Consider the following 24,068-nt stretch of genomic DNA (forward strand, 5'->3'; position numbering starts at 1 on the left):
GCCTCCATATTCTTTTTGCTACAATTTGCCTTTGACATGATGGTACCAAATCTGTGTGCTGGAAGAGTAAACTGAGTGAAAGTACGTCAGGTAGTGCCTCATATTACATAGATTTGGTGAGATTTAACCATCGGAATTGTATCATTAGTGGGCACCTTTACAGTGACTGGTATTTGCTGTGCTGCATTTGGCCATAGTGTTCTCCTCTCCCCTATGACTGGTTAATCAGTGGATTGTTGATCTCTTGTTTGCACAGGGTGTTTGTGGCGATACGTGCGTGCCAGCATGTCCCTCTCTGGCTACATGCCACCTCTCTGTGACCCCAAGGACGGCCACCTCCTGATGGACGGAGGATACATCAACAATCTCCCAGGTAAGCAGCATACCGGAGAGCTACAGGTGATTGTTACTGATAGATATACTGCCGGCTGCACCAGTGTAACTAAATGCAGGACTGAACTAGACAAATCCCAATAGCCATCTGAATAAAACCAGGCAGTGCATAGAAATGCATCTGCATGGATTGATATGGGTATATATGAATTGATATGGCTCTCTATGGATGGGCTCTGCAAGGCTATGGGGTCTTGCACACTTACCATGTCATATTGAGTTGTGCTGGAAGTTCCCATTCGGCTGTCTACCTGCCGCAAAGTCAACAGCGCGTTACCGTCGCACTTTCGTGGTGACGCAACGGCGGCAGAAGTCATGAAAGTGAATGGGCGGAGCAGGGATTTTACATTTGCTGGTGACGCACATGCGTGGAACTCGGATATCCCAGTGATGTATTTCCTGTCCAGCAGGAAGTACGTCACTGGGCGAGGGACGGCGAAGGACCCGCAGGGGCGGTGCTGTGCATATGACCCTCTGCTGCATGGTCATGTGAATTAAGTTTTTTGCGTTGCAGTGTGATGCAGTGGGGGCGGACCATCGCAACGGCCAGGTGTAAAACCGGCCTTAAGGAGACCCTGTAACCCCCCCAAAAAAACCTCTGGGAGATACTTACCTCGGGAGGGGGGAAGGAAGCCTCAGGGTTCCAATGAGGCTTTCCCCTCCCCTGTAGCTTGGAGGAATCCAGCGCTGGCTCACCCGAAACCTCCTCGACAAGGCTTGACAAGCAGCGTAATATTTACCTACCGCTTAGGCGGAAATAGCTGCTCCGGACCGTATCCGCTCTACTGCACAGGTGCAAGTCCTTATGCGCCTGCGTAGTAGAGCGGATACGATCAGGCCCGGCTATTTCCGGCTCAGCTCTAACAAAGAGCCGCTACTGCGCCTGCGCTGGATCGTGGTAGGTAAGTATTTACCTTGCCGCTGTTCGGGAGTTGCAGCGCTGGATTTTCGAGACGGAGGAGGACTGGGGAAGCCACGTTAGGATCCAGAGGCTTCCCCCTCCCAAGGTAAGTATCCCCCAGAGGGTTTTTTTTTTTTTTTCATGACCGGTTTTCTTTAAAGGACAACTGAAGCGAGAAGTATGTGGAGGCTGCCATATTTATTTCCTTTTAAGCAATACTAGTTGTCTGGCTATCCTGCAGATCCTCTGCCTCCAATACTTTCAGCCACAGACCCTGAACAAGCATGCAGCAGATCAGGTGTTTCTGACATTATTGTCAGATCTGACAAGATTAGCTGCATGCTTGTTTCTGGTGTGATTCAGACACTACTGCAGCCAAATATCTCAGCAGGGCTCCCAGGCAACTGGTATTGTTTGAAAGGAGATAAATATGGCAGCCACCATATAACTCACTTCAGTTCCCCTTTAAGATGTTGCAGTATTGGTCAGCAGTTTGTAAACTTGAGAGAGAATGTTCTGGCCTCTCACGCCACATACGGAACATTGGAAGACTGAGTGTTCTCAGTAAATATTATGATTAATTGGTATCATACATGTTTCCCGTTGCAGCTGACAGCGTCGTCACGTTAATTACCTGTCACCTTCCTTATAATTAGCTGTCAGCATGTTTGTGTCTGCATTAAGGAATGTAGAGCTGTGCAGAGGGGGAGGCGTGAAGTGAATCTTCTCACTAGCTTCCTTCGTTACACCGTGTATTGTTTACCACTTAGTAGTGATCACCATTCGCCACATAACGCCAATCATTTGCTCACTACACTGGCTGCCCATAAAATGGAGAATCCTCTTCAAAATTGGCATGCTAACATTCAAATCCCTACATGACCTACGCCCAGGATACCTTAAAGAGACATTGTAACAACATTTTCAGCCTTATTTCGTCTATCCTGTAAGTTCCTATACCTGTTCTAATGTGGTCTGGATTACTGCAGCTTTTTCTAGTTGCACTGTCTCTGTAATATATCTTATCTTCTTTTCTTTGTCAAGCTTTTTCGACCCAGAGAGGAATGCACTACCTCAGCTGCGATAGGAAGAAGTTATGCACGCCCCCTCCTGTGTGCTTTGTTTATTAGTCACAGACAGGTCTCTGCTCTCAATCTCAGCTTGTCTGAGGGGGGAGGGAGCTGCCCATGCTGAGAAACTGTGAAAATCCCTGACTTGAGTGCAGATAAATTACTATGTAATAAAAACATGTAGTATACTGTAACATGATTTATATATATATATAAAGAAAAACGAGGAGTTGCAGCACACGGCTCTTTATTGAGCAAACATATATATATATATATATATATATATATATATATATATATATATATATATATATATATATATATATATATATATATATATATACACAAACATCACTTCCTGGTTAGCGGCCATGTTGTTTGTTTGTAAACACTGCCTAAAACTGGCGATTAAAAGCCAGGATCACGGCGGGGAGCGGCGGAATCGGCAAAGAGGGATCCAGGAGATTACAGTGACTCGATTGGTATGTTTTTTTTATTGTACAAATCGGACAGTACAGATTCTCTTAAAGGATTTGTTGCAACTGCGTCACACCTCCACAACCTCAGATCAAATAGATCCAATAACTTGACCACCCTCAGAATCCAACTAAAAACCTTGGGAGCCAGAGCCCACTGTCACGCTGCCCCTACCCTGTGGAACGCCTTGCCAAACTTAATCTAGACAGCTCCAGCCGTGAACATGTTTAAATCAAAACTGCCACCTGTTTAGTCTGGCATTTATGGTCAAATAACTTTTTTTCCCTGTACACATCACTATGTACTGATCTGAGACAAGCTTATGCACTGTGTGTCCTACAGATGAAAAGCGCTTTACAAATGCGTGGTTGTTGCTGTCATACAGGAAGTCTGTAGGCTACAGTCAGTGAAAAACTTCAGGAGTTTGTAGTTCTACAAGACTGGAGAGTTGCAGCCGCTGAACTCTGGCTGTGCGTCAATAAAGAGGAACTGTAACCCAGGATTGAACCTTATCCCAATCAGTAGCTGATATCCCCTTTCCCATGAGAAATCTTTTCCTTTTCTCAAATAGATCATCAGGGAGGTCTGTACGGCTGATATTGTGGTAAACCCCTCCCACAGTGTGATGTCATGACCATGGTCCTGACAGTTTCCTGCCTGTGAACCTTGTTGCATTGTTGCATTGTGGGAAATAACTGCTTTTTCCAGCTGCCAAGCAAGCAGCATCTCCCTCTGTGCATAGAACTCTCATTAACCTCCTTGCCGGTTATCCCGAACACAGTTCGGGGTAACCTGCGCAGGAGGATTTCTCAGGCCCCGCTGGGCCGATTTGCATAATTTTTTTTTCCTACACGCAGCTAGCACTTTGCTAGCTGCGTGTAGTACGCGATCGCCGCTGATTCGCCACTACCCGCCGCGCCGAGCCCCCCCCCTGCCCCAGACCCCTGCGCAGCCTGGCCAATCAGTGCCAGGCAGCGCTAAGGGGCGGATCGGGATTCCCTGTGACGTCACGACATCCATGACGTCGGTGACGTCATCCCGCCCGGTCGCCATGACGACCGGGGAAGCCCTGCAGGAATTCCCGTTCTCAACGGGATTTCCTGCATACTCTGATCGCCGAAGGCGATCGGAGTGGGTGGGGGGATGCCGCCGCTCAGCGGCTATCATGTAGCGAGCCCTGGGCTCGCTACATGATTTAAAAACATTTTTTTTTTAAAAAGTGCAGCGCTGCCTCCTTGCCTAATTTTTTATAACGGCAAGGAGGTTAATGAACATTCTGTACAGATCACCTGGTAGAACTAAAGATGTAATCACCAGTGATATATTTCAGAGTGTAATTCAGGGACAGGAAAGATTTTAGAATGGGCAAACACTGAGTAAGTAATCTATAAATTAATATTGAAAACAATAAGCAATGTTATTCATTGTCCTTTTTATTACAGTTCCTCTTTAAAGAGAACTCTCCCCCTCCGTAGGATGGCATGGGTGGTCATGTGTGTAAATATTGGATGAAGAAGTGGGAATTTGCAGCTGTTTTTCCTGATCTTGTTCAATGAACAGTATTCTAAATGAATGATATGGTCCATTGAACGCCATCACTGTATTGGATTTTGCTTTGGACTGCTGCTGACACCTCTGGGACGTTATGATGTCACAGCGGCTGGAAGCTACATTCAGAGGCCGATCTGACCCTCTGACACCTACCCTTTTATTCTGTAATGGGAAAGGAGCACCCTTCCCTCGTCATTGGTTACTCTGCATCACATGATCCCTCGGGAGCAGGGGGGGTAATCCAATCATATCCTTGGCTGCCAAACACATTACACAGGGAAATCTGATCCCTCCTGATTGGATAGAGGATTGCCCAGGAAACTGCTGCAGCCAACAATGGAGAAATTAGAGTGTGCCTGAGACATTTCAAACAAAAGCATTTATACTTACCTGGGTCTTTTTCCAGCTCTGTTTCGTCTGTCTGCTCGCTCTGCGGCCTTCCAGTCCTCTCTGTTGCTTGCACCCCAGGTAAAGTTCCTGACTGACTACTGCGCATGCCTGGTCCCGACCGTGCACACTTCCTGATCGCGATCCTGTCACTGGAAGCATTGAGCGTAAGCACAGCTAGTTAAGACTGTAACCGTGCTTGCATTACCTTCGCACATTGCAACACTGTTAGCAAGCTGTGCCGCCCTGCTCTGGAGCTGATCATATGATGCACCTCAGTTTTCTTACAGGCAGGAATAGGGGATTGTTTGTCTTTATTCCATTTGATGAATACAAGTCCTCGGCATCACCTGAGATATATTATAACCCTGCCTCATTATACTTTATTTTTCGGCGTATAAGACGCCCTTTTTCTACCCCAAAAATTGGGAGAAAAAGTCCCTGTTTCTTATATTCCAAAGACAGGGATCCCCGACTTACGAACGCCCACCGATACGAACCACCAACCAGCCATGGTGTCGGGGACTCCCTGTACTGTCCCTGTGTCTCCTCTTGTGTCCTCCTGTGTCCCTTTTTGTCCCCCGCTCCCCCCATTTTGTCCTCCTCTCCCCTTGAATAAATGAAAGCAGCTGAAGCACAGGTCACCTAATCCATCAGAGGCGGCGGTCATCCGAGACCTCTCTACTCCCTCACTACTCCCCTAGTGCCGCTTCTGTTGATGACACGACCAGCAAAAGCTGGCACTAGGGGAGCAGTGCGGGAGAGGAGAGGTCTCTGATACTGCTGGATTAGTTGAGCCTTACTGCCGCTGCTTTCACTTTAAGGGGAGTGGGGGACACATAGGGAACATAGGAGACACATAGGAGACAGAAAGGGACACGGGGGACACAGGAGGAAACTTGTGGTATAAGGGGGACACAATAATTGAGGGAGAATATATACAAATGCTCCTTGGACATGGGCGCACCAGGTTGAGTATATTTATTTTCCTGGTTTTTGCCCTCTAAACCTGGGTGCGTCTTATAGGCCAGAGCATCTTATATGCCGAAAAATACGGTAAATGGCTAGTTGCCGTAAAGTTGACTGTACTGGGTGTAAGGACATCTGCTCTTCCTCCCCCATCCCCTCTCCATAGAACAGTACCTATGTACCCCAATGCACAGTGATCAGGGTAGACTACAGACTACATCACTTTGGAAGATAGTTATCCGCTGTCTTTATGTAGGTTTTTTCTCTGGGACATCCACAGAAACAGGGATATGAGAATTCTGAGATATTGTACACCAAATCCTATGCTGTTGCCATGGTATCTAGCAAATGAAAGCCACATCCTTTACCAGTAATAAAAAAGGTGTAGCAGCTGCAAGTGGAAACCTGAAAGAGAATAGAAATATAACTACACTGAGTTACAAAATGGTTTGTGTAGAGATGACAAGATTTATAAAGTTTTGTTCTAAAACTGGGTTCCCCTTTAAAGGACATCTGAAGCGAGAGGGATGTGGAGGCTGATTTATTTTTTAAACAATGCAGATTGCCTGGCTGTCCTGCTGAGCATCTGTCTCTAATACTGTCAAGGTGACCATACAATTATTGATTTCTCCTGTCAATCTCCGGCCAATTCGATCACTCTGATCGAATCGGCTAGAAGTCGATGATGCAGCGGGCAGATCAATCATTTGACCAACTTTTGGCCGAAATCACTCGAATAGATTAAGCAATCCAGATGGAGGTTACTGGTAATCGTCTGGCCGAGGGCGGCGGCAGATCAACAGACCATAGTGTTGCACTGAATTGAACAGTGCAACACTGCGGTTCAATAGATTTTATTTATTATTTTATAGATTTAATTCTGAAATCTATTCTGCATGCAGATCAGGTGCTCTGACTGAAGTCAAACTGGATTAGCTGCATGCTTGGTTCAGGTATGTGATTCAGCCACTACTGCAGCCAAAAAGATCATCAGGACTGCCAGGCAACTGGTATTGTTTAACTCAAATTAATATGGCAGCCTTCATATACCTTTCACCTTTCACTTCAGATGTCCTTTAATCCCAGGGCTGCAGTGAAGGGCCCCTGCTAGTATGCAGGGACGTAACTACAGGAGAGCAGTCCTTGTGACCGCCGGGGAGCCCAGAGCTTTAAAGAGAATCTGTACTCTCAAATTCTTAAAATAAAAAGCATACCATTCTATTCATTATGTTCTCGTGGATCCCTCTTTGCAGTTTCCGCCGCTCCCCGCTGCGATCCTGGCTTTTAATCGCCAGTTTTAGGCAGTGTTTACAAACCGAAAACATGGCCGCTAACCAGGAAGTGATGTTTGTATATATCTCATTTTACAATATACTACAAGTGTTTATTACATAGAGAATTATCTGCACTCCAGTCTGGGATTCTCACAGTTCTCAGCATGAGACAGGCAGCTCCCTTCCCCCTCAGAGAGTGCAATCTGTGAGTAGTAAACAAAGCACACAGAGCCTGGAGGGGGCATGTATGACTTCTCCTTATCACAGCAGAGGCAGCGCATTCCTCTCTGGCTCAACAAGGCTTGACAAAGAAAAGAAGATTAGCTATATTACAGAGACCACATTAGAACAGGTATAGAACTTATAGGATGGAAGAAATAAGGCTGAAAATGTTGTTACAGAGTCTCTTTAAGTGGGGCTCAACTACTACTTTACTCCCTAAAAAAGGTGTCTTTCCGTCAGATCAGGTGATTTTGTGGCTGCACTTGTTATGGGTGTGAGGATGATGGTGGCCACACTTGTTTTATGACCCTTGTGAGATGGGCCCCCAGGCTGTGAGGGTCACCAGGGGGAGGCGACGGAAAGGTTGAGAATTTTGGGGGTCCCCTTCAAAGTTTTGCTGGGGAGGGCCTATGATTTGTAGTTACGCCCCTGCTAGTATGGCTTGTAACAAACCATGATGCATGCTGGGATTTGTGCTAATGTTTCCCATAATCCTTTTCTCCTGGCGCAGCGGACGTCGCTCGCTCCTTGGGTGCCAAAGTGGTTCTGGCCATCGATGTTGGCAGCAGAGATGAAACCGACCTGACCAACTACGGCGACTCCCTGTCCGGCTGGTGGCTGCTGTGGAAGAGGTGGAACCCTCTGGCTGAGAGAGTCAAGGTGAGCGGCTCTCTGTGTTAGCGGGACTCAGGCGGTGGGAGGAGGGGACTCTGCTGTTAGCGGGACTCAGGCGGTGGGGGGAGGGGACTCTGCTGTTAGCGGGGTTCAGGCAGTGGGGGGAGGGGTCTCTGCTGTTAGCGGGGTTCGGGCAGTGGGGGGAGGGGTCTCTGCTGTTAGCGAGGCTCAGGTGGCGGAGGGGACTCTGCTGTTAGCGGGGTTCAGGCAGTGGGGGGAGGGGACTCTGCTGTTAGCGGGGTTCGGGCAGTGGGGGGAGGGGTCTCTGCTGTTAGCGGGGCTCAGGTGGGGGAGGGGACTCTGCTAGTAGCGGGGTTCAGGCAGTGGGGGGAGGGGACTCTGCTGTTAGCGGGGTTCGGGCAGTGGGGGGAGGGGTCTCTGCTGTTAGCGGGGCTCAGGTGGGGGAGGGGACTCTGCTGGTAGCGGGGTTCAGGCAGTGGGGGGAGGGGACTCTGCTGTTAGCGGGGCTCAGGCAGTGGGTGGAGGGGATTCTGCTGCGCAGCTGTTATAGGAATTGGCATGGAAAGCTCAGAGCAGCCATGCGTTCACCTGGAGTAAATAAGAATAGATTTTCCTATAATGGGCATGAACTCCAAGGACTGAATTAAAGTTGATGTATAATCCCTTTATTATTTCTACAACACCAATTTTCTGGCCATAAGAAGTTAAGGTATATGGAGGCTGCCGTATTTTTTTTTCAACAATGTACATTGCCTGGCAGTCCTGCTGATCCTCTGCCTCTAATACTTTTAGCCATAGACCCTGAACAAGCATGCAGCACATCAGATGTTTCTGTCTGACTGGATTAGCTGCATGCTTGTTTCAGGTGTGTGATTCAGACACTGCTAATGCCAGATAGATCAGCAGGACTGCCAGGCAACTGGTATCGTTTAAAAGGAAATAAATATGTCAGCCTTCATATAGCTATAACTTCAGGAGGAACCTAAACTGAGAAGGATATAGATTTTGTCTTTTTAAAATAATACCAGTTGCCCGACTCTCCTGCTGATCCTGTGTCTCTAATACTTTCAGCCACAGCCCCTGAACAAGCATGCAGATCAGGTGCTCTGACTGAAGTCAGACTGGATTAGCTGCATGCTTGTGTGATTCAGCCACTACTGCAGCCAAAGAGATCAGGAGGGCTGCCAGGTAACTGGTATTGTTTAAAAGGAAACATCCATATCCCTCTCAGTTAAGGGTCCCTTTAAAGGACAACTGAAGCGAGAGGGATATGGAGGCTGCCATGCGCTCTTGCTTGGGGACGAGCTCACAGCACAGATAGGCGTGCATGCGCTCTTGCTTGGGGACGAGCTCACAGCACAGGTAGGCATGCATGCGCTCCTGTCTGGGGACGAGCTCACAGCACAGATAGGCGTGCATGCGCTCCTGTCTGGGGATGAGCTCACAGTACAGATAGGCGTGCATGCGCTCTTGCTTGGGGATGAGATCACAGCACAGATAGGCGTGCATGTGCTCTTGCTTGGGGACGAGCTCACAGCACAGATAGGCGTGCATGCGCTCCTGTCTAGGGGCGAGCTCACAGCACATGTAGGCGTGCATGCGCTCTTGCTTGGGGACGAGCTCACAGCACAGATAGGCGTGCATGCGCTCTTGCTTGGGGACGAGCTCACAGCACAGATAGGCGTGCATGCGCTCTTGCTTGGGGATGAGCTCACAGCACAGGTAGGCATGCATGCGCTCTTGCTTGGGGACGAGCTCACAGCACAGGTAGGCATGCATGCGCTCTTGCTTGGGGATGAGCTCACAGCACAGGTAGGCATGCATGCGCTCTTGCTTGGGGACGAGCTCACAGCACAGGTATGCATGCGCTCTTGCTTAGGGATGAGCTCACAGCACAGATAGGCGTGCATGTGCTCTTGCTTGGGGACGAGCTCACAGCACAGATAGGCGTGCATGCGCTCTTGCTTGGGGACGAGCTCACAGCACAGATAGGCGTGCATGTGCTCTTGCTTGGGGATGAGCTCACAGCACAGGTAGGCATGCATGCGCTCTTGCTTGGGGACGAGCTCACAGCACAGGTAGGCGTGCATGCGCTCTTGCTTGGGGACGAGCTCACAGCACAGGTAGGCGTGCATGCGCTCTTGCTTGGGGACGAGCTCACAGCACAGATAGGCGTGCATGTGCTCTTGCTTGGGGACAAGCTCACAGCACAGATAGGCGTGCATGCGCTCTTGCTTGGGGATGAGCTCACAGCACAGATAGGCGTGCATGCGCTCTTGCTTGGGGATGAGCTCACAGCACAGGTAGGCATGCATGCGCTCTTGCTGGGGACGAGCTCACAGCACAGGTAGGCATGCATGCACTCTTGCTTGGGGACGAGCTCACAGCACAGGTAGGCATGCATGCGCTCTTGCTTGGGGATGAGCTCACAGCACAGATAGGCGTGCATGCGCTCTTGCTTGGGGATGAGATCACAGCCACTGTCCTCTCCCGCAGGTGCTGAACATGGCCGAGATCCAGACCCGCCTGGCCTACGTGTGCTGCGTGCGACAGCTGGAGATGGTGATGAACAACGAGTACTGCGAGTACATCCGACCACCCATTGACCGATACGGGACGCTGGAATTTGGGAAGTTCGATGAGATCTGTGTAAGTACCTCTGCCCTGATGATGGAGATTCAGGCAGACATTATTCATGTGTTAATCTAACACTAAATCTTGGTTAAAGGCATCATCTGATAGACAGACAGAGCTGGCAGACAGGTAACATCACATACCTCCTTTATTCATCCGTAAAGAGGACCTGAGCTCAGAACCTTCTCTCTGCTCTAAAAGATAAGCAACAGCATAATAACCTTTACAGTGTACCTGAACTCTTGCACAGGACAGAAGGAAAACATAGAGAAAATCACCCTGTATGTATTTAGAGAGTTTAGCCTGTCTAATTCCCCCTCATCTGTGTCTAATCACAAGTTGTAATCTGATCCCTCAGCTGTGTCAGCTGACTGCCACAGCAGAGTGGCTAATTTGAAAGCATAGGATGTTACCAATATGCCTGCTTCCATGAAAGCAGGAAGTAGACACACTGCAGATTTATTGCAGGGTTTGTATCAGCTGTAACAAAGATCAAACATGGGAAAGTTTTAGCACAACTACACGAGACATACGTGATAACATTTTAGCCGTGATAAGTAGTAGAATAGATTTTAAGGTTGAGGCCTATGTATTGTGTATTCTTCTTAGTGACACACTGAACGAAAAGCAATCACATTTTCATATACTCTGTACCCCAAAAAAAAGGACTTGAAAAAAATGAAGTTAAAGTGACGGAATATAAAATAAAATACATATATTGTTACCTTAGGAGCTTAGCTTTTTAAATTTGTTTACCATGAGGGTATATTAATATTATTTTTGCAAATAAGGTCTTGTAATCATCAGTATTGTACAATGAGAAAGCAAAAAACACAAAACAGAAAAAAGACACCTTTATTTACAAATACAATAGTGTCATTTTACAATGTACAGTACTAGGAACATAATCTAAATGTTGTAATAAGCAGGATGGATAAGCAAATAAAATGTATGAGTTTAACTTATAGTTAGCTCTGTTTCTTGTAAAGCTATAATAGATGTACCGTATATACTCGCATACAAGCCGAATTTTTGACCCCCAAAAAGGGGTTCAGAAGTTGGGGGGTCGGCTTGTATGCGAGTCTTCCCTGGTGGTCCGTGGTCCGCGGCCCCCGCTACCCCCGCCCCGCTCCCCCCGCCGCCGCTATTACTTGTTTAGGCAGCGGCTTCCTCGTCCCCGGCGCTTCCTCTTCCCCGCTCTCATGCCTGTATGAAGAGATCACAGCAGGGCGCCCGGCGCTGCTGCTGTGACGATGCAGGGGGCAGGAAAGAGCGGTTCCCCTGGTAACGGCGATACAGATCGCCGCTACAGGGAGCCGCACTCTTTCCTGCCCCCTGCATCGTCACAGCAGCAGCACCGGGCGCGCTGCTGTGATCACTTCATACAGGCATGAGAGCGGGGAAGAGGAAGCGCCGGGGAAGAGGAAGCCGCTGCAGGTAATAGCAGCGGGGGGAGCAGGGCACTATACTGGCCACTACCTACCTACACTGGGTACTATACTAGCTAAACTGGGCACTATACTAGCTAAACTGTGCACTATACTAGCTATACTGCGCACTATACTAGCTATACTGGGCACTATACTAGCTATACTGGGCACTATACTAGCTATACTGGGCACTATACTAGCTATACTGGGGCACTACCTACCTATACTGGGCACTATACTGGCTAAACTGGGCACTATACTAGCTAAACTGGGCACTATACTAGCTATACTAGGGCACTACCTACCCATACTGGGCACTATACTAGCTATACTGGGACACATTGGGGGGATTACGCGGCCTGCACCAATCCAGCATTTCCTACCCCCGGCTTATATGGGGGTCAATCATTTTTCCCTGTTTTTTCATGGAAAAGTTGGGGGGTCGGCTTATATGCGGGTCGGCTTATATGCGAGTATATACGGTAAATGGCGAAATAGTGTGTGTTTTTTTTTTCATTGTTCCCCTTATTTTCCCTTTAAAATGCATAGAAGTAATTACTAAACAAAAATATCACCCTCTAAAAGCCTAATATGTCCTGAAAAAAAAAAACAATATATAGATCATTTAGGTGTGATAAGTAGTAAAAAAAGTTTTTGGCAAATGAATGGGAGCAGCGCTAATATCTGAAAATTGCTCTGGGGCTGAAGTGGTTTAAAGTTTGTCTATTTTGGAAGTTCCAATTCATGCTCACAACAATGTTGTAATGGATTTTCAGTTTCCCTCCGATTCTCTCTCTCCTCCCCTCTGTATAAGCGGAGTGGCTGTTGTAGCGATTCGCTTTAGTGGCTGTTGTAGCGATTGACCTCCAGGCCGTTATATTTCCTCACTGACTGGAAACTGCAAGGAATTTAATCCAATTTCCTGAAGTGAGCGGGATTTGCATTCCTAATGAGAATCGATTCATTTTATCACCGTGGAGGTCTGTGTGTCGCAGCCTCTTCCCACCCACAGACTACTCTCCCATCCTCCCTCAGCATTAGCCATCGTCCTTGTGTGACCGCACCCGTCCTTGTGTGACCGCGCCCGTCCTGTCCAGCGGCCCAGCGTGGCACCCCACAACTCCCATAACTCACAGCAGACAGGACAAAGTCTCTGCTTCTGTGTGTCTGGGTTAATTAAAGCCATCGCCTCTGTTTTTTGCCGGGAGGAAAACGCTTTTACAGTGACAGTAAAGCGTTCCTGTCACCATCCATCAGCAGCTCGCCAATTCCACGGAGGGGGTAGGTGATTTGAAGGCACTACCTGTGTATCACTGCGGCTGCTGTTTCCAGAAATAAGTACATTTTCTAGGCATTTCCTAGAACGACAGAGCGATTAAACAGTGGGAGAGGCAACGAGTGACAGTTGTGTAATAATTGCACATAGAGAAGCAGTGATCTGACAGTGCAGAGCAGTAACTGGAAGCCAGGGAGGGGCTTAAAGCATACCTCCGCTTTTTCCAAACTAACAAAAAAAATATATAAACATTTCCGATGTTTTAGCCTCAGTAATATGTGATGTAAAGACTTAACCACGACACTTTCGCTAAAGTCTAATCTTCAGACAGGAAGAGGCAGGCTTGCTGCAATGTTATCTCCTATCACCCTCCCATTCCCTCCTCTTCCCAGCCCCATTCAGGTGATGTTACCTCCCATCACCCTCCCATTCTCTCCTCTTCCCCGCCCCATTCAGGCGATGTTCCTCCTGTCACCCTCCCATTCCCTTCTCTTCCCTGCCCCATTCAGGTGGTGTTCCTCCCGTCACCCTCCCATTCCCTTCTCTTCACCGCCCCATTCAGGTGATGTTCCCTCCTATCACCCTCCCATTCCATCTTCTCCGCCCCATTCAGGTTATGTTCCTACCATCACCCTCATTCCCTTCATTTCCTCCTCTTCCCAGGGCCGTATTTCTGGGAAGGCCAGGAAGGCCACGGCCTAGGGAGATAAAATCAGATAAGATAAGAAGGGCGGCATGACTTGGAGAGAGAAGAGGTCATATGTCAAAGTAAATAATCTCTTCTGGTCCCGCAGCCAGCCAGCGCCCTGCTCTGCTGAATTCCAGAGTTCCCCAATCCCTGCTTCTCTCTCACATTTCCTGATGTGTTATAACAATCAGGATCAATCATAACTGTAACCTGATAATCCATTCCTCTGTATGATGGACATACAGATGATGTGAGAAATACCAGAGATTTACATTACAAAGCAGATAGAACTAAGTTCCGCTGAGTTTTAATGCAGGCATTCACAAACATCAGTGAGCCCTACTAGTTTCTTCACCTCTTTTACAGCTTTGACACTGACCCCAGCAGCTGTTAATTACTTTATCTAACCCTAATTTTTTTTTCTCTTTTGTTTTCCTAGCTAGCAGTGATCTCTTTCCTGTTTCGATTAACTCTTTCCTGACTCATTCTCTGCCCTGCTCCTACCATCTATGAGAATTGCAGGAATAAAAATGTAGTTTGCTTCCCTTTCATTGCTAAACTGTCACCTGAGCGGTTACTACCTCTATGCTAGTGTGTATGGTTTGGCATCCTTATACTTTCCTGTAGCAGTAGAGCATTGTACCATCTTAGCCATCAGCGAAAGCAGAGCGTTTTGAATCAGGATGATACCATTTATTGGCTTAAAGGGACACTTAAGTAAAAAAAAAAAAATGAGTTTAACTCACTTGGGGCTTCCAAAGCCCCCTGCAGCTGTCCGGTGCCCTCGCCGTCTCCCTCCGATCCTCCTGGCCCCGCTGGCAGCCACTTCCTGTTTCGGTGACAGGAGCTGACAGGCTGGGGACGCGAGTGATTCTTCGCGTTCCTGGCCACAATAGTGCCATCTATGCTGCTATAGCATATATCATATACCATATAGCAGCATAGAGGGTGCTAATGTGTCTGGGAACGCGAAGAATCACTTGCGTCCCCAGCCTGTCGGCTCCTGTCACCGAAACAGGAAGTGGCTGCCGGCGGGGCCAGGAGGATCGGAGGGAGACGGCGAGGGCACCGGACAGCTGCAGGGGGCTATTGGAAGCCCCAGGTGAGTTAAACTCATTTTTTTTGTTTGACTTCAGTGTCCCTTTAAAAGAAAAAGAGTAAGCTTTCTGCTAATAAGCCTTCTTTAGACTTTGTTCCTGTATACTGTCTATATGTTAGAGCACACCACCATATGTACATTCAGCATTCAAAATGGATACATAGATTTTTCAGCAAATATAAATAAATGTCATACAGATGCTTTAAAGTGGAGCTGAACTCTTGCACAGGACAGAAGGAAAACAGAGAAATGTACCCTGTATGTATTTAGAGAGCCTGTGTAATTCCCTCTCCTCTGTGTCTAATCACAGGTTGTAATTTGATCTCTACAATGTGTCACCTGACTGCCACAACATCTAAGCTCATTTGAAAGCACATGATGTTAAAAATGTCAGCTTCCATAAGGGCAGGAAGTAGACAAACTGCAGATTTATTGCAGGATTTGTATCAGCTGTAACAAAGAAATGTTTTTATTTAAAGGTTATGTTGTTGCGTATCTTTTAGAGCAGAGAGGAAGTTCTGAGTTCAGGTCCACTCTAATTACAACAATGCACAGAGGTATGTGGATCTGGCATGAACATACCTCTATACTTAGCTTAGCTTTGCATCGGACCAGTTGTGCTTTAATTTCAGCTTTTAAAGTGGTCACATGACTATGAACACAAGTACATGATTATGAATACACGGTAAGTGGTATGAAACAGACACCAATGAACCAACAAAATATACTGTCCTCCTAATACAAGCGTGACTGTATCAAGTCCCCCATCAGCACATAATCCCCTGAAGACCACAGAAATCAAAGCGAGACAAAATCTTATCTAGGATAGGAAAGTCATCAGCTGTTCCCTACACACTAATCCCCCTGACAGCATCACAGCTTACAGAGTCTGAGCAGCAGCAGCACATGCACATAGCAGGATGCAGGCATTCCTGCACACTAATCCCTCTGATAGCATCACAGCTCACAGAGTCTGAGCAGCAGCACATGCACATAGCAGGATGCAGGCATTCCTGCACACTAATCCCTCTGATAGCATCACAGCTCACAGAGTCTGAGCAGCAGCACACGCACATAGCAGGATGCAGGCATTCCTGCACACTAATCCCCCTGACAGCATCACAGCTCACAGAGTCTGAACAGCAGCAGCACATGCACATAGCAGGATGCAGGCATTCCTGCACACTAATCCTCCTGATAGCATCACAGCTCACAGAGTCTGAGCAGCAGCACACGCACATAGCAGGATGCAGGCATTCCTGCACACTAATCTCCCTGACAGCATCACAGAGTCTGAGCAGCAGCAGCACACGCACATAGCAGGATGTAGGCATTCCTGCACACTAATCTCCCTGACAGCATCACAGCTCACAAAGTCTGAGCAGCAGCAGCACAGGCACATAGCAGGATGTAGGCATTCCTGCACACTAATCCTCCTGGTAGCATCACTGCTCACAGAGTCTGACCAGCAGCACACGCACATAGCAGGATGCAGGCATTCCTGCACACTAATCCTCCTGGTAGCATCACAGCTCACCGAGTCTGAGCAGCAGCACATGCACATAGCAGGATGCAGGTATTCCTGCACACGAATCACTGATAGCGTCACAGCTCACAAAGTTTGAGCAGCAGCACACTCACATAGCAGGATGTCCTCTGCGTTCAGTCCTTCGAGAACCATGCATGAGCAGGACGTTTACGGCAACAGGTGCGTGATTGGGCTGGGTGCGCGGACGAGCTGCGCATGTGCAGTTGCACATGACTTTGCCTGAAGACGCTGGGCTAACGGGGTCGCCAGCCAGACCATGGAGGGGACCTAGAGGACACCGAGGGACCTCGCGGGCTACAAAGGGCTGGAGGAAGCCTCAGGTAAGTGCAGATTTTCATTTTAACGGTCCACTCTGAGTCATTTTAAAGGAAACCTGGGATGGCAGGTACAGCAGTATTTATACTTACCTGGTGCTTCCTCCAGCCCCCGTTAGTCTGTTTGCTCCCTCGCCGTCCTCCCCGGTTACTCCGTTCTCCCGCAGTCACCTCCGCTATTTCAGCCAGTCGTGTTCTTCTGCACAACCCCATCATGCTCCGCGGCCGGAAGCATTCTGTGCCTTTGTAGTACGCTCCTTAGCGGTGGTGACCATGGAAGAACGAAGCGGCGGGGGACCATGGCAAGGGAGCCCACAGACCACATGGGGGCTGGAGGAAGCCCCAGGTAAGTATAAATACTGCCATGTCAGGTTTCCTTTAAGTGACAGTTGGAAGGCAGACCCTTGCTAACAGGCAGTGCAATACCTCTGCAGTTCTGTATTTGGTCGTTAGCAGTCTTCCTATCTCATCACCTACACAATTAGTCGCATTAATTTGATCTATGAGAGAGATTTGGACTCGACAGGCAGAACATTCCATCCGCTTAGCGGACTGTTTATCATTATTAGCTCCCCCTGGGCGTATCCATTAGGGAAGCGTCGCGCATAGTAAGAGGTTTGGTATAAGCGTGCCGTCCAGGGCTGAGCCGCTGCCATGTATTGACCGGTAATTACGGTGTAATGGCATTCTAATCATTTGCTTGGCTGTGCTGAGCGCCACATTAACCCTTCCTTCTCTGGCTCTGCTGCAGGACGTGGGACACCAGCACGGGAAGACCGTCTTTAACGTGTGGAGCCGCAGCGGCGTCATCGAAAAGATGCTGAAGGACCGGCAGGAGACGTGCAAGTCCAAGACGTCCGACGTAAGTTGTGGCTGTAACGTATGTAAGCTGGACTGCTTTACAGGACTTCACTGCATAGTGCACTGGATAGTAATAATAGCTATACCTTATACTGTTTTATTTTCATTTTTTTCCATATATCTTCAAACGTTATCACCTCCAAAAGTTACGCTCTAGTGAGCTTTCTGATTCATGTTATTGGAATGAGTCAGACCGATAAGCAGAGAGGGAAATGGGCCAACAGTTGAAACTATACTAGTAAAGGCACACACTCATGTAAAAAAGTGCAGCCATGCCCCTATAAAAACACTTACACACACACACACACACACACACACACACACACACACACACACACACACACACACACACACACACACACACACACACACCACACACATTCTATACACACACACACACACACACACACACACCACACATTCTATACACACACATATTCTACACACACACCACACACATTCTACACACACACCACACACATTCTACACACACACACACACACACACACTACACACATTCTACACACACACACACCACACACATTCTACACGCACACACCACACACATTCTACACGCACACACCACACACATTCTACACGCACACACCACACACATTCTACACGCACACACACACACACATTCTACACACACACACACATACACCACACACATTCTACACACACACCACACACATTCTACACACACACCACACACATTCTACACACACCACACACATTCTACACACACACACACCACACACATTCTACACACACACACACCACACACATTCTACACACACACTCACACACATTCTACACACACACTGTATATACACACACACACACACTTTATACACACACACACACACACATTCTACACACACACACACACATTCTACACACACACACACACCACACACATTCTACACACACTACACACACACACCACACACATTCTACACACACTACACACACACACACATTCTATACACACATTCTACACACACACTACACACGTACTACACACGTTCTACACACACACACACTACACACGTTCTACACACACACACACACACACACACACACACACACACACACACACACACACACACACACACACACACACACACACACACACACACACACACACACACATTCTACACACACACACATTCTACACACACACACATTCTACACACACACACATTCTACACACAACACACATTCTACACACAACACACACACACATATTTCCGAAGTGCCCTATTAAAGCTTTTATATTGTATACTATGGGACTGACTACTTATTTAAGGTAGGACCTGTCCACGCACTTATATCTATAGCTTGCTAAAACGGTCAGATTTGTGACTGGGGTATATACTGCCAGCAACCACTAACAAATTACCGATATATCGTTGAACCAGTTGATCTTTATATCTTTGTATATATACCCATCTGCTGTCTCGTACATCACTCTACAAGTACCCTCCAGGGCGCCTCCTATCCTCCTCCACACACACACACACACACACACACACACACACCCTACTCACACACACACACATCCTACACACACACATCCTACACACACATCCTACACACACACACACACATCCTACACACACACATCCTACACACACACATCCCACACACACACACACACACATTCTACACACACACATTCTACACACACACACACATTCTACACACACACACACACACACTCTCTATACACACACACACACTCTCTATACACACACACACACTCTCTATACACACACACACTCTCTATACACACACACACACACTCTATACACACACACACTCTATACACACACACACACACACACACACACACTCTATATATACACACACACACACACACACACACACACACACACACACACACACACTCTACACACACACTCAACCAGTTGATCTTTATATCTTTGTATATATACCCATCTGCTGTCTCGTACATCACTCTACAAGTACCCTCCAGGGCGCCTCCTATCCTCCTACGCACATATTCTACACACACACACACACACTCTACACACACACACTCTACACACACACACACACCCTACTCACACACACACATCCTACTCACACACACATTCTACACACACTCTACACTCTATACACACACACACACACACACTCTATACACACACACACACACACTCCATACACACACACTCTATACACACACACACACACACACACTCTATACACACACACTCTATACACACACACACACACACACACACTCTATACACACACACTCTACACACACACACACACTCTATACACACACACACACTCTATACACACACACACACTCTATATACACACACACACACACTCTATACACACACACACACACACACACTCTACACACACACACACACTCTACACACACACACACACACACCACACACACACACACCACACACACACACACACACTCTATACACACACACTACACACACACACACACTCTACACACACACATACACTCTACACACACTACACACACACACACACACACACTACACACACACACACACTACACACACACACACACACACTACACACACACACACTACACACACACACACTACACACACACACACTACACACACACACTACACACAATTTGCACACACACACGCATTCTACACAGACACACATTCTAAACAATGAATGTGGTTGTGCTTTGCTCAATAATTAACACAGAATTTGAAATCTTGTTTTTTTCCCTGTAAGAATAAACATTCATGAAATGAAAATTAAAAGTAAAAAAAAAACATACACACGTCATACTAACTTACCTCTCCTGTTTGTCCACTGTGATCAATGGAATTTCTCTCTGTTCTCTCTGTTTTCCATTTTAAAAATAGCTATGACCCTGTAACAGCTGGCTGGTCAGCACACTGTTAAACTGTAATATTGCCCACTTGAGCTATAGGGAAACATGGACATTACCTTGCTCATCATTGTCCTTTCAGTTATAACTGACAGCAAAATCTTGTCAGAACTGGAAAGAATCATTGTTAGAAGAAAATGGTTCATGTTCCCTTTAATGATTTGCAGGCTGAACTAACCCCCTCTCCCCAGGGCATCCAGGGCAGGATTATGTTGCATGCTGGGAGAGCTACTAGACAGGCTCTCAGAATCACAAATGGAAACAAGTGCGTAAAATTTGCATGCATTTTTCATGCGTTTGCGTTCTTAAAGATGGTGGTGGGCTGAATTTTATGCAGCAACCAACTTATCAAACATTTTAATCAATAGTGGATGAATAGCTATGTAGTAGTTTTTTGGTTTTATTTTTTTTTTTTTTTTTATAATGCTGTGGGTGTTATATGGCCAAAGCTATATTTTAGTTTGGTTCCTCTTTAAAGTGTAGCTGAGACCTAGAAAAATAAAATAAATTATACATACCATTATACATACCTGGGGCTTCCTCCAGCCCCCTTCAGGCTGATCACTTCCTTGCCATCTTCCCAGGTCAACTGAATCATCTGCAAGGCGGCGCGGTTATTCCGCCAGTCCGGCCGCACGCACTCCCCGTCCATACCTGGCCCGTTCGGCCGCCAATGCAGGGCTGGATAAGGTGACGCGTATATAGCTCCACTTGCAGGCTGCGGGAGTCTCTGTAGATTCTGGGAGAAGGGCTATGGAAAAAACTGACGTCCGAAGGCCAGCACTGGAGTCTATTTGCGTTTCCAGTGCTTGGCTCTGGCGATCATCTTCCTGTAGCCCTGCACTGCCTATTTGCACAGGAGATTTTCACCTGAGCTTCTGCTGTAAAGATGTGGAGCAGAATCTGAGGAATCTGAGGCAGCAAGAGTGAGGCGCAATATAAGGGCAGATCGACCACGAGACAAATCTCTGATCGAGAGGGATCTGTTGCCTGCCCATACACCACAGACCGGGGGGCAAAGACAATTGACTATGCCATGTTATGTGTATTTTGTGGGGTAACGCTGCTGCCTTATGTGTATTTTATGGGAATGGTGCCACATTGTGTGTATTGCGAAACGCTGTTGCATTCTGTGTATTTTAACACTGCTGCCTTATGTGTCTTTTATGGGAGCACTGCCGCATTATGTGTATTTTGTTCGTAACGCTGCTGCTTTGTGTGTATTTTGTGGCTATGCTGCCGTATTATGTGTATTTTTTATGGAAAATGCTTCCTCGTCATATGTTTTTTTTTTTTTTGGAGCAACCGCTGCTGCATTTTGTGTATTTTGGTGGAAATGCTGCTGCATTATGTAAATAAGAAACACAGAGAGCCCAATATAGTGTAGTATGTATTGAAAACCGTGGATAAATGTATAATGAATATACTCACAAACATGGGTTACCTCTTAGGCAACCACTGTAGATGCAGGTGAGGAGATTAGACCTGTCCTCACTCAGGATTAAAGGTGCGTACACACGCCGGAATGGAGGCAACGACGGGTCCGTCGTTACCTCCCGCTGGGTGGGCGTGCTAACGACAGTCGTATCAGTCTGCCGACAGTGCGTACACACGCCGGACTGTCGTTGGCACGCCCACCCACTGCCTCCAGTCCGGCGTGTGTACGCACCTTAAGATGTCGCTCTCTGTAGATCACAAAAGTAGGGGTAGGTCACCCCTCCACCAAGGGTGGACACAGTATTATCATAAGAGAACAGAGGCGCCAGCAGGATAAAAGGTCATACAAATTTTAAAATTTGCTGGGAGGCAGTGGTGGACTTACCTCCGGAAAGCAGACTCAAAATACTGTCTGACAGAGGCGCTAATCGTGCTACTGACGAGCTACTGTTTGTCCCCTATCTTATTGCCTGATGAAGCGGGCTGTGCCTGCGAAACGCGTTGCATCTTTTGGGGTACCAATAATAAATGTATTTGCATAGTCCCCAACAGTCCCGATTTGATCTGGACTGTACCGATTTGGGGGGGCCATCCCGCGCTGCCCCCCCTTCTGTCCCGGCCACTGGGCAGAGAGAAGGAAAAAAACTGCCCCGGGGATCTGTATGCGGGATGGATTGCCGCCGCTATTTCTTCCTCCCTCCCTCCTAATGTGCCCCCCCAGTGTCGCCCCCACCTGCCTGCAGAGAGTTCAATGTGGACGGAGCGGGCTGTCATTTAATGATCTGGCAATTGCCTCTCCGTGCGTTTCAGCTGCTCTTCTCTGCTTCCTGTGACGTCACAGGAAGCCGAGAAGAGCAGATGAAACGCACGGAGAGGCAATTGCCAGATCATTAAATGACAGCCCGCTCCGCATTGAACTCTCTGCAGGCAGGTGGGGGCGACACTTGGGGGGCACATTAGGAGGGAGAGAGGGAGAAATAGCGGCGGCAATCCATCCCGCATACAGATCCCCGGGGCTGGTGCCTCGATCAGTTTTTTTTTTCTCGCCTCCTCCCACGGGCACCCACACGCTCCCCTCCACCCCTATCAAGAGTCATATTAATGATATTAATATAAAAAAAAATTGGCGGGCGTGTCTAGGGGTATTGGGGGTGTGGTTAGGGGTGTGGCCTAAGTGTCCCGTTTTCTGTGCTGAAAATGTTGGGAGGTATGGTATTTGTTTAATTCAGACAGTATTTTGAGTCTGCTTTCCGGAGGTAAGTCCACCACTGCCTCCCAGCAAATTTAAAAAATTTTATGACCTTTTATCCTGCTGGCGCCTCTGTTCTCTTATGGTAATGCTGCATTGTGTTCTTTGGGGGAAATGCTGCCACATCATGTGTCTTGCTGTCTGAGGGGGTCTATTTGCTGTTCCTGGGTCTATGTTTGGTGCCAAAGAGATCTGGCTGTTGCCGTTTGCTACATACAGTATGTAAGACGGGAGTTATTCCTCCACCTTGGATGGGCTTCTTCTGCACATATGGGGGGGGGTTCATCAAAAGTAAAGGTGCTATATGTGGGTAGATCAACCATGTGACAGATCTCTGATCGGAGATTGATCTGTTAACTACCCATACACTAAAGACCAATTCCCAATAGTTTTCAACGTAAAATCTAGCCAAAATCAGCCTAACAACGTCACCTGCACCGCGTAAATGTAAATCCGCCCCTGTGCCCTGAAAATTCTCACCTGTCCGCTAGTGCAACTTCATGGCCTCCTGTGAATGTACAGTACATTATATTAATAACCAGGCTGTTTTACTTGTTTTATTTTGTTGCCTCAGAGTTAATTTCTAGCCATGGAAGTGACAGCCTCTGTCTTGTCTGTACCTTGTGGGTAATATAGCAAGCATTACTGATAAGCCAATTACAGCCACAAATGTTTTCCTACCACAATACAACTTCTGAGGACAGGGAGAGATCAAATAT

The 24,068-nt window shown here is 47.4% G+C and overlaps 1 protein-coding gene across 3 annotated transcripts in view; it reads left to right on the plus strand.

The window, feature by feature from the left end:
• The window catches only part of PNPLA7 (patatin like phospholipase domain containing 7), a 412,399-nt gene that overhangs the window by 352,860 nt on the left and 35,471 nt on the right, over window positions 1-24,068 (plus strand). For all 3 annotated transcript variants that reach the window (XM_068248745.1, XM_068248744.1, XM_068248743.1), the window contains 4 exons: window positions 257-373; window positions 7,756-7,904; window positions 10,377-10,529; window positions 17,622-17,732. In XM_068248745.1, the coding sequence (XP_068104846.1) occupies window positions 257-373; window positions 7,756-7,904; window positions 10,377-10,529; window positions 17,622-17,732 (530 nt within the window). The remainder of the gene's footprint in view (window positions 1-256; window positions 374-7,755; window positions 7,905-10,376; window positions 10,530-17,621; window positions 17,733-24,068) is intronic.

Source organism: Hyperolius riggenbachi, chromosome 8 (assembly GCF_040937935.1).
Source record: "Hyperolius riggenbachi isolate aHypRig1 chromosome 8, aHypRig1.pri, whole genome shotgun sequence".
Classification (NCBI taxonomy): Eukaryota; Metazoa; Chordata; class Amphibia; order Anura; family Hyperoliidae; genus Hyperolius; species Hyperolius riggenbachi.